General features: G+C 33.7%; 1 protein-coding gene across 1 annotated transcript; it reads right to left on the bottom strand.

The window, feature by feature from the left end:
• Positions 1-8,564: 8,564 nt before the first annotated feature.
• LOC100797095 (uncharacterized) lies at positions 8,565-20,310 on the bottom strand. The gene is made up of 7 exons (XM_003524286.5): positions 18,961-20,310; positions 15,385-16,738; positions 11,488-11,767; positions 10,767-10,874; positions 10,403-10,681; positions 9,624-9,767; positions 8,565-9,227 (listed from the first exon to the last, which is right to left on the bottom strand). The coding sequence occupies exons 1-7, from the start codon at positions 19,904-19,906 to the stop codon at positions 9,039-9,041; spliced, it is 3,300 nt and encodes a 1,099-aa protein (XP_003524334.1). The 5' UTR covers positions 19,907-20,310; the 3' UTR covers positions 8,565-9,038.
• Between the last annotated feature and the right edge of the window lie 412 nt (positions 20,311-20,722).

Here is a 20,722-nt window from a genome sequence, read left to right as displayed (position 1 = left end):
ATACATGCAATAAATACGCATGAACTTTAAAAAAGAAAAAATTACACATGCTACTAACTGATTACACTAACAACTCCCTAATTAATTGATTAATTATTTGTCAAATATCCTTGTGAAAAATTACATATCAGATTCTACTCCTTTAGCTAGGTAAAGTTGACTTTGATTTACGTCCTTAATACATATATTAATTGGTGGAGCAAGAGATTGGGGTTTCGTTCTCAATTAAAGAAAACGGTTGGGCTACCACTGACCGTTAGCAACCATCACTATTGCAAAACATAACTTTTATAACAGGGATTCAATGATGATTTTATGAAAATTATTGTTAATGAGATGATGATATTTTTGTAAATAAAAGTACTATTTCAAGGATGGTTTTTAAAAAAACATTGTTGAAATCACAAATCCACAATGATTTTTAGGAGAACCGTCATTGAAATCGATAATTCAAAGACGATTTTGGAAAATCGTCTTTGAAAGTGTAGTGTGTTTGTATAGTCTCGCGCCCTTAGCTTTTAGAGTCTTGTTAGAGCTACTCTCTTTGCGATGTTATTCGGCAAGTGCACCGAGTCATGCAAGTAATATAAAACAGTAAGAACCGAGTATCGTATTCACAAGGAATTTATTTCACTCAGAAAATATATGTTCAATGAGCAAACATTTGTACACAACCAAAAACAAAATAAATATCAAGTTGAGTTTTTGTGTGAAAATCTAGTTAACTATAAACTAAATATCTACAGTTTGAGAAGTAAAAACAGTCAAGTGAAAAAGCGTTGGGTCGTTCTACTAAATCTACCTTGACGTTGCTATATATTTTTCTATATCTAATGTTATCCTAGTGTTCTTATGTTGAGAAATTACCCAAACCAAGATCCCTCGAGTGAATGGGTCAAACTCTCTTTAAACTTCGTCCTTGATCCCTCAACAAACTCAGCCTAAAAGAGTTGCATTAAGTCTACAACATAATATGGACTAGATCGCTGCACTCCATTCCTAGACATACAGTTTTCTAGCTTTCTCTATCAAGTTCTAAGGCTTTAAAGCACTTTCCAATGCTAAAAATCTTAACTATACATACAAATGGGTGATCAAGCCACAAGCATGTAAAAATAAGCATAGATAGAAGCAATGAACACATAAAAAAAATATTAAATAGATAGTGAAATAGTATTACATCAAAGGTTCAACAGAACTTCCCAACCAAGAGGTTTAGCCTTTCATTACAAGTAATGAACTTTCAATACAACCTCTAGAACCCTAATCTTACTCCTCTAACCTAGACTCTCTTGGTGGCTTCATTTCTATTGCTCTAGCTTCTCCTTTTTCTCTGTTTTTCGACTCCTCCCTGAGTTTTTGCCAACTTCAGTATTTTAAAGACTCCTTGATGTTTCAGATTCTAAAGGCTCGCTTAGCGAGAATGACTCACTAAGCGAGAGTAAGTGAATTTTGACTTAGCGAGCTGGGCGCACTGAGCGCGGGAAGAGACAAACGACTCGCTGGGCGAGCTTGCGGCGTCCTGAGCGAGCACATCTCTGACTAATCCTCTTCTAGGGTTTCCCAGCACGCTAAGCGAGCTGCATGCCTCGTTTAACGGATGTCACTCGCTAAGTGCATATGCCTCGCTTGGCGAGACACCAGCTGCTTGAACCTTCTTTTCTTTTAGCCTGAAATTGAAGTGGTTTTGACATTAATTCACAAAATGGGAGTATTCACTGTATAAAATCAAACTAAACATGAGGATATGTATAATTCCTACAAAAAGAACCATAAGTTGGGGGAAAGAGGTTAATTTTATGTAACTATTCAATACAAAAGTTAGTCGTAAATAACGACTAACAAGTCCCTCACTCGTACCCTGGTCTCTCAGTCTCTTTACACCCTTTCTTTCTTCGTGTTAGTCACCGTTGAAGCTGTCCAGTGCCACCGTCGAAGGTCGTTCGTGTCATCATCATCGTTCCATACCTGGGCCCTCGCGGTCACTTCCCTCTGCCTCACCATTTGTGATTCATTTTCCCTCTTTCCCCTCTTTCCCCTTCGCAGTCTTCCTATGTTTGTTGAGTTACTTATTAGTTTGTGTGTGGTTGATTGGAACATATATATTTGTTCGCTTATAATAATAGAACACCATTGAACGCTTCTTTTAATATATATATATTTTTGTAATTTTTATTTGTCTTCTTACTTGTTAGTTTATGTTTCTGGTCTGTGTATATTCCTTTTATCTCCATACAAACTCCAACCAATTGGATTTGCCCAACTGTACCATCTCCTCCATACTGGTATCCTCTATTAGACCATGCCAAATTCTACAAACCTATAGTAAAAGAAGATGCAATTTCTCATTTAAGAATATATATATATATATATATATATATGCCATTGGAATGTGACTTATAATAATATTGTCCAACATGAACATCTAAGAAATTTCATGTTGGATAATATTTTGCTTTAAACACCTTTGTTACAATAGTATCTTGGTTGAATCAACAATTTTCAACCTTACTACCCTAGCATGGCAAGGTTAAAAGCATGCAAGTGCCTAAAAATCATTTCTCCAAACTCCTTCTTCATGGTCAATTTCTCCCAACTTAGCCAATTAATTCCTCTTATAGTTTGATCTTTAGAACCCCACCAAAATGAGTTAATCATTCTTTGTAATTCTTCTTCAAGAGTAGATGGAAGCAAAAAAAAAAACACTCATGCAATAAGTGGGAATTGATTGAGCAATAGATTTAAGAAGAATTTCTATACCCGACATAGAGATGTGTTTACTTGTCCTATTATGAAAACGGTTCCAAATTATGTCCTTAATATATGAAGCCAAAAATTGCTTTCTTATTCTTGACTATAATGGAAGGGAGGCCAACATATTTATATGTGCCAATAGCCTTTGTAACTCCAAGAGATGATGAAATGAAACACCTTTGAGTTGATAAAGTGTTGGAACTGAAGAAAATTTCAAATTTTTGGTAATTGATGAGTTGACTAGATGCCTGACCATAAGTTTCCAAAATTTTCTAGAAAACAGAAACCTCCTTATTGTCTGTACTACAAAATAAAAAATAAACATCAACAAATAAAAGGTGTGAAAGGATATGAGTCTCTCTACACACCTTGACACTATGGATATCACCTCTCATCTCATTGTTTTTAAGAACATCATAAAGGCCCTCCGTACATATATAAAATGAATAGGTAGGGAGACACTGGCTCCCCCTGCCTTAGCCCTTTCATTGGAGAAATTTGTCTTACAGGATCATCATTTATAACAGCAGGAAACTAAATTGCCTGAAGACAAAAACTCATCCATTAAACCCATTTGTCATGAAATTTTATTTTTCTCAAAACACTAAACAAATAGCTCCAATCAATTCTATCAAAAGCTTTGCTAATGTCAATTTTTAGAGCAATTTCACCAACCTTACCCTTCACTTTACATCTTATGTAGTGAATAACTTATGAGGCTAAAAGTATATAATCTATATAATCTAGGATTGAGCAGTCTTTAACAAAAGCAGATTGCTCCAGGAGATACATTTTGGGAGAATGAGTTTGAGTCTGTTGGCTAGAACTTTGGAAATGATTTGGGGCTTAAATGTGATGGAAATCCATGAATATACCCAAATTTCTCAATTGATTCCTGAAAAAAAATTTCTTCACGTTGGGTTCCTGAAACTTCAAAAGTTTTATGGGAGATTCTTACCGTTATTCTCCGTCCAAAACGTGATAACGTGTTCATTAGTTGGACATGTCAATGATACATGTATGAAGCCACGTTAGAGGGTGGTACATGTCATCTGATGATGTCATCCAAATGCTATTTAAAAAACATTTTAAAAAGGAAAATTTTCTTCTTCTAAAAAAAAAGAATGAACTTGGTCTTCATAACAAGAAAAGGTATAAAAAATAGATGCATAATCAAAATTACATTCATAACCTAAGTGAAAAGAGTCCCTGCAATGCAGAAATTGAATCAAACCATTCATCAAAATACTACTCATAGCAACCGTCCATACTAGCCAACACAAGCAGTCACCAGAACAAGAACAATCAGGACTTTGTAAGTAAATTTCTCCGGGATGCCTGATACATCGGATCAAGTTTTATAGATACCATGATATAAGATCATGGTAATGAAAACTTCAATTTATGATAAAGTTTGTGAATATATGAATACAGGTTTTTGATGATGCCAAAGTATAATAAAACAAGATTGCTTCAAGAAACATGCAAGGTTAAGAGAGATTACTTCAAGATTAAATCAAGACCAAGAAAACAAAGATCAATAAGAAAGCTAAGTCTTAATCTATCTTTGTTAAAAGAGTCTCTTAGTGATTGCAAAGGTTTGGCTTCACAACTTAGTTTTTAAATTGATTATAAAAAGGTTTTAAAATATTTTTAACATTTTCTGAAAAATGTATTTTTCCACTAGTAATCGATTACCAAGCATTGTAATTGATTACTAGAAGCAAAATTATTTTAAAAAGCTTTTTCAGAAAGTTTGAAATTTGAAAATTAGAATTTGAAATTTGAAAATTTCAAAAAAGCCTTTTGAAAAGACATGTCTCTTCAAACCATTTTGATAATGGGTTTATATATATGTGTGTCTGACTTCGAAAAAAAGAGAAAGACATTCTAAGAGAACTTAATTGTCAAATGCTCTCTAAACAACTCTTGACCCAACAATTGCAAATCTATTGAGAATCCTTCTAGGAACTTTAATTTGTATTATCATCTCTAAAAGAAAGAAATTTCTCTAGGATCTTCAATTTGTATCATTCACTCTAAAGGCGAGAAATCTTTTTGTTCATCTTAAAACCCAGTTGTAATCAAGAGACAGTGTGTCTCTTGGAGTGTGAGAATCTTGAACACAAGGGTGAGGGATCCCAAGGTGTGTTCAAAGTTTGTAAATGATTTACAGAGATAATAAAAAATCTCAAGTGGGTTGCTTGAGGACTAGACGTAGGCACGGGAAGTAACCAAACTAATATAAATTGAGTTTGCAATTCTCTTTTCTCTTATCCCATTTATATTATTGCAATTAATTTTTGTCTTGCACATTTAAAGAATATCGATTAATTTGATTGTTGCTTCTTCTTCTGCATTTTAGATCTCATATATCATTTAAAGAGGGAATTGAAACTTGTTAGTGAAAAAATTTTGTAACTTAATTCATCCCCTCTTAAGTTATTGAGGTCACTTGTCCAACAAAGTTTTATACATGCCATGATATAAGACCACGGTAATGAAAACTCAAATTTAGTATCTTTCATTATAGAATCGTTCCTGACTTTTACCTAGCAAGTAGCACATTGCAATAGATTGCATATTGCAATAGATTGCATGTAACTCATTATTTTCCTATTAAAAAAATCACATCGAGAACATTGTAGTATATTCTAAAATTTAAAAAAACAAATAAACATAACAGACATTTGAAGTTTAGCGAGGTAAATTAGAGTTGAATGCAAAACATATTAAGAAAAGTTCCACTTCAACTTAAAAGAACAAGACATCAGAGATCCCAAACCAGAACCCTCACATTGTTGTTCCAATTTCTTCAATCTAACACCAAATTTCTCTTCCCCACTCCTACCCTTTTTGACAAACTCCCCAATCTCCCTCTCTAAACGAACCACCCTCAACTCCGAACCTAATGCTAAACCTAAAACTGAACCTCCCCTTCTGTTCCGAACCATCTCAATGAAACCCTTTAGAGCACTCTTTGCATAAATGCCCATAAGCAAAAGGTTTCTCTTGTTTTTTTCTCGCGAGAACTTCCAGGATCCTACGAATATTTCGTTAGGTTGGGTCGAGTCGAGGTTGTAGAGGAAAACTAGAGGTGACCAGTGTTGAACCGAAGGCAAAGGCGATTGGGGCAAGGCAAGTTTTATGTCGTAGCTCCTAAACCTTGCTTTAGCGAAAACGCGACTCACGATAAGGTCATAGAGGATTGACAAAATGAAGTGCTTCGACTTTCAAAAACGATGTCGTTGTTGTTCCCTTTTGGCTCTACTGGAACATGTGGAAGCTCTTTGGGTGTCATGGTTGGTTCGCCTCATAGTGTTTTATCACCGCCACGATTTTGTAAAAGATATTGCAAAGCGAAATAAAACACGCATGGTGGTGGGGTTGTTATTTTTGGGAATGAGGACAATGGTGGTGTTATTTACCTAAGAGGGAATGTGCCAGGTTCAAGCTAAGTTACTCCATTATGGAAAAGTTTTTAAAAAATAGAGATGCCAAAATTTCTTGTAAAGAATTGGGTTAATCTATCATAGCCGCCTGAAGATTTGTCAAAATACATTTGGAAAAAACATTTTTAAACTCATCAATAAAAAAAAGGAGTGAAAGGGGAAATACATGCTTCAAAATTATTGAAAACTGGGATGAAATTATTACAATTTTTGTTAGCTTGACATAAGGAATTGAAATAAGAAATAGCAACATCACTTAAGCCAGAATGATATTAAACACTGGCGCCATCTTCTCGGGTAAGGGAGGTGTGATATTGGACTTTCTTGACGCTTAATAGTTAGGCATCTTCATTAAATATTTTTTAAAACACATAAAGTAAAGATTAGCCTAGTTAACTTCAAATGTTTGCATTCACGTGCAACCTATTTTACTTTTTAGTTGGCGTTTTATTTTTAGACGTTTTTTTCCCCTAACCTTGTATATTTTTAAGTGTTAAATATATTTTTAGTCTTTAAAATATAATTGTATTTTATTTTTATCCCTAAAAAATATTTTTTTAGTTATTACAGGGACTAAAACAAAAAATAAATGTATTTAAAGTACTAAAACAAAATAACAGGGATCAAAACTTAAAATAAATACAGGAATCAAACACCAAGAAATATTATTTTAAGAACAAAAATAAAATACAACTATATTTCAAGGACTAAAAAATATTTAAACATATTTAAATTTATTTTTAATATATGAGTCTACATATAATATTATTAAGTCATGTATTATATATTATTTATAAGATAATTTTTTTATCTCTATTAAATTGGTCTTATAAAAAAAATTGGGATTTATATATAAGATCGTCATTTAGTGAGGACTATATAGTGTATTTTTTATTAGAAATATTTTTTTATTGCGATTCTTTATTTTTTGTTTATGCAAACTAAAATAGATAAATGATAATTATTTTTTTTATTTTCAATATTATTATGATATATTATGTTATTTTTTAATTATTTAGTTACCTTTAATTTCTAATTTTATTTTTTTTACCATACTTTGATAGAGCATATCATTTGTAAATATGTTACTAAATAAAAAGGCAATTCTTTTGTTTTTCATACTTCATCTCGTACTATTCTGGATGAATATAGTTGTTTTTTACCTTAAAATTATTTTCTAACAAAAGTCTATCTGGCACTTATATAAAATAAATATAATATCCATCTAAAACTAATTATATAATTTTGTTTATGTTTTGGAAACTATCAATATACAATACATCTTTTATTGTATAAATAGATGAAAAGTGTTAGAAATACATTCTTTACACAAACTTTTAAAAATATTATTGATTGAAATTTACTGAAAATAATACAAAATTAGAATAAAGGATCATTAAATATAACATAAGATCCACCAAATTTTTGTTATTTTCAATCAATGATAAAGAATGCTTTCCAAAGAGTTTTTTTTTCTTTTTTTGTAAAGGCATTCAAAAGAGCTTTTAGAGAGTGTAATTTTAGCATTTTCCGTAGTCCGATATATAACTAGAGATCATCAATTTTTTAGTGAATTACGTATCCTTAGACAAAGTTCATGCCCTCGCAAAGCATTGTTTATTAATTGAAAATAGGGATGATAGATCAAATAACTCATTTAAGATTTTATGAAAAAATTATAAATCTATACCTTATATTTATAAAACAAGTCAGACTTGTTTAAGAAAAAAATTAACCTGATTTAAACAATTTTCACCCGTAACTAAAAACAACCATGGTAGCCAGTATCACAGGTGTTCATCTAAATCGTTTCTTCTATAACCTATAGTGCTGACAATAAAAAATAAAGGAAAGCCTTTGATTTACTGTCAAAAGAAAACAGATGTTTCCCCACTTGTCACTTGTTTAATCATGACTTGTTTTTAGTGACGTTGAATCAACTATGTTTCTATTCTTAAAACTTTAAAACTTAAAAATACTGTATTAAGTATTAACATCAACCATAACACCAATAAAGAACAACGCTAGTTGCAAAAAGTTATGGGAAAAGAAAAGGATGCACATGCAAGCATTTCGTTTGAATGAAAAAAAATATACTTTCATTTTTAATTATAAAAATTCTATTTTATTTTATTGCATTTTGATTTTAAATATTGTATCAAAATAGTACTAATATTTTTTCCATTATTTTCTCACCAAAATTTTAAAAATAAAATAAAATAACTAATATTTTTTATAGTTAAAAATGAAAACAGAAATATTTTCTCAAACCAGATGTCTTATAAAATATTTCTGCAAAAACAATATTTATATGTCAATGCTTAATGTCAAATCCCAAATAAAACCTAACACTGTTCCTTACTTAACACTATCAAGATACAATTTGATTGCTCCAAACAGTAAGTACAGGCAATTTGAGTTTCATGTTCCTCCCAAGTATGGTGTCACACGCCATGCAAAATTGGCTTTAGTATCTGTATCACAAAAATATTACCAGATAGCCTAAAAGAATTATCACACACCATGTACAAGAAGATTCTACGATTTCCCTGTCCAGCAGAACAAAGAAAGCAGAAACCTAACATTACACCTTCCGTGCAAAATTACATCATTTGATCGTATGGTTAGGGGAAGGAGACAGACATTTTCCACAAAACCAAAACACCTTCCAATGCAGTATGCATAAATGTGGAAGGGCACAGCACAACTCTTTCCATTTTATCTTTAAAATAGATCATGAAAAGCAGCGAGGATGTGTCAGTGGGGTTGAAACATGAACATAACCCAACTTAGGTAGGTGACATTATCACCATAAAGAACCCTCCATATATTTCAAGATGATATGGGTTCATATGGGTATGACAACCATGGATGCTTCAGGGCCTCAGATGCAGAGGGCCGCTTCTTAGGGTTGACTTCTAGCAAGTGAGCAACAAAGTCAATGAAGCCTTGGTCTCCCATTGGCAATCTATGCCTCAAGGATGTCTTTTTTGGTACCAAGTATTCTAACCGGTTGGTTTCCTGTAGATTAATAAACAATAAATTTACTGACAATCATTCAAGTAAAAAATGCAGAGGCAAACACAATTTTAATATAGCACGGTAAGAACTAAAATGTCAAGCAGCTAACATGTATGAGTAATAATTAATAAACCAATTTTGTTAATCTCTTCTAAGCTATGGATGAATGACAATATTCTGCAATAACTTGAGGTTTCAAGCAGGTTCTAGTAATCTCTTCAAAAAATAAAAGCATGTTCTAATAATAATAAAACTTCCAGTCCAGGCCAGATACCAAACATCTAATTTAAATTGCAAAATAAAAGCCCTGGCTCCTAGGGACTAGCTAATCAACATCAACATTCCAAATTCATGCCTAGTCCAGTTGGTACACAAAGTCAGAAATAAAATTCTTACCTGATTCCTTTCATAAAGCATGTGATTTTTGGTGAAGTACTTATATGTGTCGCGTCCTTTTGCAAGCATACTTTGATCAATTGGATCAATGATCCCAATCACCCGAGCAAGTAATGTTGCAGGTGAATCATTTTGGAAGAGGACCTACAAAATGCTTAGTTCAGTGCCACTGAAGAAGAAATAGAAAATTAATCATGTATTTAACAAAGAAAAGAAAGCACTCTCCATAATACAGAGAAATTCTACAACCGCTTTCAACCAAAAACTAATAGCAATCCCACAATTGCAAAGTCAGTGTATTTGATAATGTATTCTGATGTACTATCATTGGGTCCATAAATGGTGTAGAAACAAAAATCCCCATTTTAACATAAACAATATGAACCACATCACAACAACTAACTTTTATAACAGAATAAAATATGTGAATAATCAGTATCATAGAAGACCATTTGCTCAAATAAAACAAAAAATACCACAAAACTATGCAACCCTCAGCCAACAAAGGAGTTTCAAATCAGTTCATTACTTTAATCAAGAAATTTCAGTATCTAAAAGATGCCATCATCAAGGAGAAATAAATAGTCTTGCTTAAAATGAATATAAGTGGTGAACCTCCAGAAAAAATAAACCTTTGGACCGGAGGTAATAAAAACATTTGTATACCTTTTACACATGAGAAATTTTATGGCTCAAGAGATAAATTTCTGGTACTAAAACTCAACTGTTTATCAAACTTTATGTCATTTTGAACTACATTAATCATCTTTGGTCCTTACATTGCCAGTACAAAGTTCTGCCAAGATGCAGCCAAGAGACCAGATATCAATCTTCTTGTCATATGGAAGTCCCAAAATAACCTCAGGAGCACGATAGGACCTTGACTGAACATAAGAGCAAAGGTGATCTGTTTCAAAACAACTACTTCCAAGATCAATGACCTTCACCTCACACCTACTATAGCTTTTAACCAAAATATTCTCTGGTTTCAAGTCGCAGTGTATTAGTCCAAGGCTATGCAAAAACTGAAGAGCTTCCAAACACTGAATGGTAATTGACTGCACACATCAATTCAGAAGAGTTTGCACTGAGAATAGAAAAGATTAAAATTAAACATCATGAAGTAAATGGCACACGACGAACCTGCAATCTTGGCATTGTAAAGTACACTTCACCACCTGATTCTCTATTAAATTTATGAAACTCATACAAGTTTGCTTTAAGTAGTTCACATACTATTAACAAATGTTCCTGCCATACAATGGGAAAAGAAAGAGTGATAAAGTTAGATGACAAATTTGGTGTAGAACTATAAATAAACAAGGCCATTCAAAAATTAACAGAAGTAAACATACTAGATACACAGCAAAATTAGATGACCACAGTTTAAAAGAAATTTCTACCAAATTCCCATCACCTCTTCCTTTTGGTGGTAAAACTCCCATACTCTGAATATACAAATAGATAGTCCTATGAGGACATAGAATATTTGAGAAAATGTAGTACCTAAGTGTTGAAGGTTTATACCATATCCAGGAATACATTGTAAATTTCCATTACGCAGCAGTTTTTAAGTTAAAAAATTAACAAAACAGTCACAACTGAGTGATATTTTTAGAAGATATATAGGAAAAGTGAAAAACAATAACAAATAGTAGCAGTATTCATCATCACCTAAATAGACTAGGTCACAACAGTATAAATAAAAAGTCCAAATAATGGATGATGTAGAAATTATAAAAAAAAGGAGGAAAATAAATAATATAAGATATAGGAAAAATGTATATGTGCCCAAAATGAAAATTGATTGTTTTGAAAGCAACTTGTATAAAAGTATTAAGAGGATCAATGGCAATCCACTTACTCGATAATAGAAATAATCATATAATCGAAGAATGTGATACTTGTCTGCAGGATCATGCTTATTGACATACTTGAGAAGCTTGATCTCGTCAAGACTTTGGTCAAAAAAGTCCTTGTTGTTTTTTATAATTTTAACACAAACATCCATGCCTGTATGTAGGTCATGAGCTTGTATAGCTTTGCTAAATGCAGCAGATCCCAAATATTCAGTAACATGATACCTTCCAGCTATTACAGAATTTAAAACAACATGGAAATTCTTGTCCTCCTCAAAGCCAGTTCTGAGCAACAAAAACTAAGTTTAAGAAAGAGTATAAAGGTTAAAAAAGGGAGAACATAGAAACAGACAAGAAATCATACTTTACAACATAACAAAAAATCACCACAATCCCATTAAGATCCTTTTACACAAGGCAAAAATAAAATGCTTAAAAAGTTCTGCATTCATTAGCACATACATTTACCATGAAGGAAAAAGAACCTCACTGTTTCAACAGTATCTTTGAAAGAGGTTGCATTATAGGGAAATGCATGTTATATTGTCTCATGTACTTATTTCTTCAAATATAAGAATAAAATTAAGAATTAAAGCAGCTTTAGGAATTCACAACAATCACCAACTAGTCTGCAGCACAGGATTACTCTATATCACAACTGAGCATAATATCATCAATTTAAATCAAATAAAAAAGGACTAAATCAGGATTGTGGTAGCCATAAACATATTGACATTGCTAATTCCATGGCAACTAAATGAAGACACACTATGTTTACAACATTGCTATGATAAACAATGCATTTTATTCATTATGAACTGTAAATGTACTACTCAGTTCTGAGTGCAGTAGATCAGCTGCCATCCTAAGTTTAATCCTACTTTCCATTACAACAGCAAAAACAATAATTATCCTATTAGGTGAAGTTGGCTACATAGTTTACACGACATCGTTCAGCATGATTAAAAACCAAATCTTCAAGTATATTATTTAGCATGAGATCTTCCTTGACGACTTCCTACAAAGTATTTTTGGTTTCCCTCTCCTCTTTCTCATAACACTAAAAATCATGTCATCTACTCTTTTGACTGGTGTTTTGATGCAATCCTACCTCCCAAGGGCATTGGATAAAAGACTCCAAGAAGATTGAGCCAAAGATGCAAGAAAAGGCCCTAGGGTTCTCATGAGCCTTAGGATAGATTTTGGGTCCATGGGCTAAGTATGAGCCCACTTATCTTTGTACATATTAGATTAATGTTTCATTATTTTTGGGCTTTGTATTTAGGATTCCATTGTGTAGGGAGGATACCCTAGTAATGTAGGATTTTTTTGCCATTGTATTTTAGGGCACCTAGACTAGTTTTTGTATTAGGGGTAGTTTTGTAATTTTACATGCATTAAGTGCACTATTTGATGTGTGTATGTTGGAAAATAAATTTAATTGAATTGAGAGAAGCTCAATCCAATTAAATTTTGGACCATCTTAAGGGGGAGGTGAGCATTTGCTTGCTACACCCCATTGTCACATCATATATTCACACTTTATGCATATCCTTCGTAATTTACATGCCTCATGACACCTAAACACACTTAGTGGAGAATCTTGGACTTGATCTTGGATTAGGGGGCTGAACCATAACTAAAATTCACTAATCATAATTAGTGAAATTTTGGCTCCACCAATTCAAATTCAAATTTAAGTAAAATTTGAATAGAAATTCAAATTTCCCTCCAATTTTGTGTGACACTTAGGCTATAAATAAAGGTCTTGTGCGTGCATTTTTTCAACTTCGATCATTTGAGAATTACACTTCAAAGTTCAGACCTCATTTAAGGCACAAAATTTCGTGCTCCTTCTCTCCTTCTCCCTCCACTCATCTTCTCCTACCTTTAAGCTCTTATCCATGGCTTCCTATGGTGGTGAGCTTGTTCTTGACTCATCTTCTCCTTGAAGTGACGTCTCCAATCATCTTTCTTCCTTCTCCATTCCGCTGTCATTGATCTTCAAGAAACAAAGGACTCCATTGATGAAGAAGATCCAAGGCCTACAAGCTCCACATGGAGCTACATCATGTTTCTCGTGGCCTTCTTTGTATATGTCCAAACCACCTTAACTAATTTTTTATTATGTTTTTTTTCAATCGGTGCTACAACAATTTTTCTCGTAAATAATCATTTTGTACTTTGTCCATTCATGTACGGTCACACATCCATCTTAACATTCTCATTTCTACTACCCCACATTTCACTCATATTGTCCTTTTAAAGCCTAGCTGTGTAATAAAACTTGCCTGAGTTTGGTGGTACTTTGCAATCACATAACCCCAGATACTACTAGATCAGCTTATAGCTTATGCATGAACACCACTTCAGTATATTCTGATGGCAATATTTTTAAGACTATTGGGAAGCTGAATATTCCCCCTAGGGCTGTGATCTTCTGTTGGAGACTACTTAAAAATAGACTACCTACCAAGGTCAACCTTCTAAGAAGAAATGCTATTACTCAGGAAGACACCTGTTCCTTATGTGGCTGTGTGCAGGAAGATGTTTATCATTTGTTTTTCAATTGTAAGCTGACAAATGGCTTGTGGTGGGAATCTATGCGCTGGTTTCGGGTAGTAGGTCCCCTTTCCATTAACCCGGTTCACCATTTTTATCAGTTTTGTGAGGGGTTTGGGGCAAATGTGAACCACAGTACAAGATGTGGGTGGTGGGTTGCTTTAACTAGTTCTATATGGTAGCATAGGAATCATTTGATTTTCCAAGGAAAACCTTTTGATCCCTGTAAAGTCATGGATCATGCTATTTTCTTAGCTTGGTCATGGTTAAAGGCTAAGGATAAAAAGTTTAGTACTAGCTTCCACTACTGGTCCTCTAATATTCCCAATTCCGTTGCCTAGTTGGGGTTGGATCTGGCTGTTTTTTGGCTTTTGTTGATGGTTTTTTTGGAGGGTAGCACCTTGGTGCTTTGTATTTATATTTTCTGGTACCACTGTTACTGGTTGTTTTATTAATAATATATATATTTTCAGCCTTCCAAAAAAAAAAAAACATAACCCCAGATACCTTTCTCCATTTTACTCATCCTACTTGTATCCTATATGTAACATCATCACTCATTTCTCCATCATTTTGTATTATAAATCCTATATATTTAAACTTAGAAAGTTGTGGTATGAGATCATCTCCCACTTTTACTTCCAATATATTCATCTTGTCTCTTGCTAAAATTGCTATGCATCTACTCTGTCATACTCTCCTACTTAAGGGAAAATCCTTTGTTTTCAAAGTTTGTCTCCGATGTTGATTGCTTCCCTTTGATTCCACAATCAAGACTATATTATCAGAAAAAGCATGCAAATAGGGATAATCTTTTGTATGTCCCTGATAAGCAAATCCAAGACAAGATTAAACAAGTATGGACTTAAATCTGAATGTTGATGTAACCCTATCCCTATAGCAAAGTCCATAGTCTCACCTCTTGGAGTTCTCACACTAGTAGTTACCCCATCATAGTTGGCCCCAAGCCCATGTTAAGGAGGAGAGTTGTGCTATGCCCTCGGCAATCAACATAAAACTCATGGTTATACCAAACACGGATTACTTATCATATGCAAACAATAGATTTATAATTAACATATTATAAATTTGTAAGTAAAGAGAACAAGAAGTTAAACAAAAAGATATTGTTCCCCATATAAAAACTCAACAAAATTCAAGGATGCACAAAGTTCATATCATAGTTTCAAAAAAAATTCTAAAATATAATTTCAAAGTCATTTGAAAATTGAGGTAAATAGTAAGCATGTTTATTGGAGAAGTATACTTAACCAATAAATACCATGACTAGTGAATATAGCTTAGATCAGCATACACACACAAACACATTAAAAACATGCCTGTTTTTTCTGTGAACAATCTTTAGATTGAAGGTTTCAAATTCCTCCTCCTGTGCCTTTATCTGCCTTACTTGCTCTTGCACAGCAGCTACCTCTTCATCCTCTAGCGATGCTCCTAGATCATCTTCCCTTGCAATTCCAGTCTTTTCATCTTCTTCTACTTTCACATGCTCTCTTTCAGAATACCCATAATTTGAGACTGTTGTTGGAGAAGAGTTTGTGGATCTTACAAAGTTGGCATTATTCTCATCCCTAGAACTTTTAACAGGTGACGAATCGCTGCTCTTTCGCCTCCACAAAGCAAGCATGTCATCAGTTTCCACAATTGCACTAAGACAGTCATCAGCATCATCTGCGTTGCCGTTATTTGACCACAGGGACTTATTGGTGGAAGCCTGAATCATCTGACCATCCTTCAAAGATAGGGGAAATGAAAAGTTTCCATCACCATGAGTTTTCATCTGCAATGGTGCATCTTTGTCACATCCTATGACATATTTATTTGACTCACTCTTTTCATTGTTCTTATTTTTGTTTGATTTGTTAGTAGATTTCTTATCCAAATCATGATGAGAGTGTCTGGAGCCACCAAGTCCTGCATCACGATCATGGAAATATTCTAAATCTCCTTCACTACTACCACCAACCAAACTTTCACGCACTTCACTACCAATATCTGCAGCATCACTGTTGATCCCTACCCCAATTGACCTAACTGAACCATGTTGATCATCATCCATATTGATGTCCTCTAGCCGTGATCTTAGATTATCATTCAAAACCCTCCCATCTCCTAGCATGATGAGTTCATTTGTCTGAGGGACAAAGCCCCGCCAGACCGGTTCTGCACACATCAAGTTCAATTCTTCTTCATCCATCAATTGTCCATCATATTGAGCCATTAAATCATTATCATTAGTCCTTCCATACTCAGTAAGTGTTACACCAATAGGATCATCAGTAGTAGTGACAGGTACAACATTATTTTCCTGAAGATATCGTTCCCCGGAAAAGTAAGAATCCTCCTCAGCAAAAGATTGATCATCATCCTCATCTTTGGCTGGACCTCTTTCCTGAGGATCTGGAACACTTCCATGTCCAGTCCCCTTTTCATTGTCACTAGGGTAATCAATTTCATGCGCCAAAAACCAGGCCTCATCCTCAATAGGTTGTCTCATGTACCCAACATCCTCATCATCATCATATTCATCGGAGTCCCAATATTCATTCGGATAATCAATAGATTCACTCAACCCATCACCAACTGTAGCAAATCCTGATACAAGATCAGATGTATCCTCTGCTATCCCTTGACTTACAGATAACCAACTGCCCCCTGTAGCCCTCCTCATACCTGAAGCATATATGAAAAAGTCAAATACAGTCTTCAGCACATCCAAACAAGTGTCTCCAGCAAAAAATAAGTATGGGCAATCAGATTCCAAAATCAGAAATAAATACATTGCAACAATAAGATCAGTTACTGACAAGTAAATCATCAATAAATTGTAGTTAGGTGTACATGTACCCACAAAGTAGACCAGATTTAGGATCAATTTGAGATTCTAGATGGAGTATTCAACTCATAGTACAATGGTTATGGTACCATTTCCCTATTTATTTTCTTTTCATGTCAGAGCTAGGGCTAACTTTACTTTTTCAAATTATGCACAATTCTTTTTGTATAACTTTTTTTCTCTGAGTTGAAAATTGACAGAGGAAAAGAACAAAGAACCAATATCTTTGCATGTTTCCTGCATCGCTATTGAGAAGCTATAAGAAAATAAAAAGATATCTATAGAAACCAAAAAGAAAGTGAAATCCTGCATCAAGTCCAGAAGAAAGATTTGTTTCTTTATTTCAATTAATACCTTATTTTTCTTTAGAATCACCACAATGTAAATATTCAAACATTTCTTTTTAACTTTAGAACTTTTAGCAAACCTTCTTAAAAGAAATTTATCAATTAATTCCAATCTCCTACAGATATTTTTTTCAACGGAAAAAAGGGGGAAGTACAGCCATGACAAAGATTAGATATGCTCCAAAGTTCCAAACAGAAAAATCCAAAATTCCAAAATTAAATTCCTACATCCTATCAGCTGTGTACAGATCAGTTCTCTGTGGTGGTTCAACTGGAAATTTAGAATGAATTCAAAATGTCAAATTGTCAAAACTAGAAATATACAACCAAGAAAAAGAGAAGCCAAATGCATGGATCAACGCATGAAAATCTGATGTAGTGGTATGGAACAAAAAAAAAGAGTAATTAAAACTAAATCCCCAGAAAGATGCAGGCCAGAAATTTAATTAAGGAAACAAGTGCCACTAGGGCATTTGAATAAGAAAACAACAGTAGAAGGAATTAAATGGAAAGTAAAAAGTTTTAATACTTCAGAACTAAAAAACATATTTCTTGCTTTCTTTTCAAGTAATTTTTGAAAATTAATAGAAGACGTTAAATGCTTCCTTAACCAGTACTACTGGTAACTCATTAGTAAGACCCATAGTTATTAGAATTTTATCATTCATAATCCAAACCACAATTTGATACAATTTGGCTAGTCAGTGGTGATTCATATCAGGTCATAAATCACATGACTGAATATTGCAATAGATGGATGATTATTATTATTCAGATTTCAGATACTCTAATGCTCTATTTTCATTCTTCTGACTGTTACTCATTCTATCCACTATATTTTGTTATTCAATTGGTCTATTTTTAGACTTCTGTAATAGAGACTTCACACATAATTATGACTTATGATTTTGTTTCATGAGACTTACAGTCATTTTCTAGTTTAAATTTAAAATTATTACATCCAGCAATAAACATAATTTATCATTTATATGATATATTTCAGGGTATATTTCAATGGATTTCTTGATCTTACAATTTGATATGATTTATATGATATATTTCAGGCTATATTTCAATGGGTTTCTTAATCTTACAATTTGATAAGATTTATGATTCACAATTCAAAAAATAGCTTTAACATTTCACAATTTGAATTGCAATTTGATATCGTTAGCAAGACCCAATATGTGAATAGGGTGGGTAAGCATATGGGATAAAAAAGGGTACATGGGGGAAGAGTATATTTACTAGGATAGAAAAAAGAACAAACTTACAAAGCACAAAAATATATTTCCTAGATGTACTTCATGGAATACTATTCTGAATTCTGTAGAAACCTCACTAAATGACCCCTTAAGTGGCTTTAATTGATGACTTTTGACTGACTTTTCAACAACCTGTAATTACTTGGACCCCTAATTACAGGATTGGATTTTTCTAAGCTTAATTAACTTATAGAACAGTCGATTCATGACTAGCCAAAGGCCTAAAATATCTGTTACCCTCAAACAACATAGATTTAAGATTCAACTACTGAAACTCTTAATTTGACATTTGACATGTAAAGATTGAGGAAAGGTTCCCATTAAGCATACAAAATAAGCTGTTGTCATGACCAAACAACATATGCAGCTGCTATTAAGCCCAAAAGGGAAACCACTAAACAATTGTGATCATATGAAAAAATTTAATCCCTGTAAATATAAGCTAACCTGAAGGGTTAATTTCCTGTCCGATAGGTACATCCAGATACGAACCAATAAGCAAAGTGCTATCAGCACCAGGGAGTTTTGAGGTTGGTCCATCTCGCTCAAACTTCTCCTCCCAATTAACAACCAAGGGCTTGTCATCTGACTTGAGTTTAACCGGAGGAAGGCTAGGAAACTCTTCCTTCTGATTTTCAGGGAGGAGAGGAAAACTTAAGCTGCCTATGATCTTCTGTTCAGAACTGCCTGGTGTCTTGACCAAGTAAATAGGCCTCCCCAGTTCACCCACCTGCTCTTTAATAGATGATGTCCTAGTATCACTAATTTCTACCTTTTTTTTCTCCTCTTTTTTGTCAGAATAAGTGACAGCACCAAAGCTTGAAGACATATCCCCTTTAGAGAAGGGGAAGATAGTCTTGACAGAACAATCTTTGGCGGAGTCTGAAGACGAATTCATATTGTCATCCGTTCTTGACCAGGGATAATCTGTAAAGTTCACTTTAAGAGATGGAGTATTGAATTTAAGTTGGCGATCAAGTTCCATAGGTTGTTTGCTTTGCACAACAGAGGTTTTACTACTACTAGCAGGCCACATGGATACAGCATTTTCCTCCACAGACCAGGACTTTGAATTGGTATTGGCGGCAATTACATCAACAGCTTCATTAGTTTGAGATACAGAGGGCTTAACAGGAACAGTGGAGGGGTTGAAGTTCCGCGAGTATAAAAAATCCTCCTCGGAAGTGTTGGAGAAAAGAATAGAGGGAGCAGAAGTTGCTTGCAAATGGGCATTACCATTCCCACACTCTATTTCCTTGACAATGAGTTCTAGACCTTGAGGATTGGCATTCAAGTCGGGAAGATTATTGATCTCAGTGAGCAAAGCAGCCTCAGCTCTGGTGAAACGATTCCTCCTAAGAAAGTCCAAAATCACATCAACTGAGTCCGCCATAGTGAAGCAAAGCCTCAGCCGAAACGAGAACAGAGATGAGAAAGAGAGTATATTAAAAAAAAGAGGTTATGTTAGCTGGAGCTAGCACAAACAAGTGGCGCCAGTGTGGTTTTTCCCTCTTGAAACCTAACCTAGGGTCGGAAATCAAATCACGATCGTTGGGGGTGGAAGCGCTGCACTTAAAGCCCACCCAATCCCAATGCAATGAATCAAGATCTGGAAGAAATTGAAATAATAGATAGATAGAGGAAGGGAGCTGTTGTGTGGTGAAAGTGAATAAGAGGGTTGCTAATACTAGCTGACCTCAAGGGGGAAGGGTTCCGTTGCTCTGGGCGACTCCTTCCTTCGCCAGCTAATATATTCTCTTTCTTTCATTTCTTTTCTTACCCTTATTTTAGACTTCATATTCATCTACAAATCATTCCAAGACTAAACTATTTAGATACTAACATCAATTTTAATTGAGTTTATACGTAATACACATATATGAGATGGCAATAATTTGTAGTTAGGGCGGCGACTGATGATTTTAGTTTCCAATTTTTTAATTTTGTCTTTTTTTAGTTCTTTATATACAAATTGATCTTTTTTAAATTATTGCATTTGAGTTGATTGATCCCTCGGTTATATGTTGGGTTAAATATATATAAACACACATTAGCACTTTTTAGATGAAGAGTGATATATGATTGTATAACTCAAAGTTTCATTTTAATTAAAATAAATACATATTTACTACAAATTTTAATTATAATACAATTTGTATATTATAAGTTTTAGATAAATGAAATCAGTGTTTATCCTATTTATTACAGC

The sequence above is a fragment of the Glycine max genome, chromosome 5, assembly GCF_000004515.6.
Source record: "Glycine max cultivar Williams 82 chromosome 5, Glycine_max_v4.0, whole genome shotgun sequence".
Lineage (NCBI taxonomy): Eukaryota > Viridiplantae > Streptophyta > Magnoliopsida > Fabales > Fabaceae > Glycine > Glycine max.
This window is presented reverse-complemented; position numbering and strand designations above follow the sequence as displayed.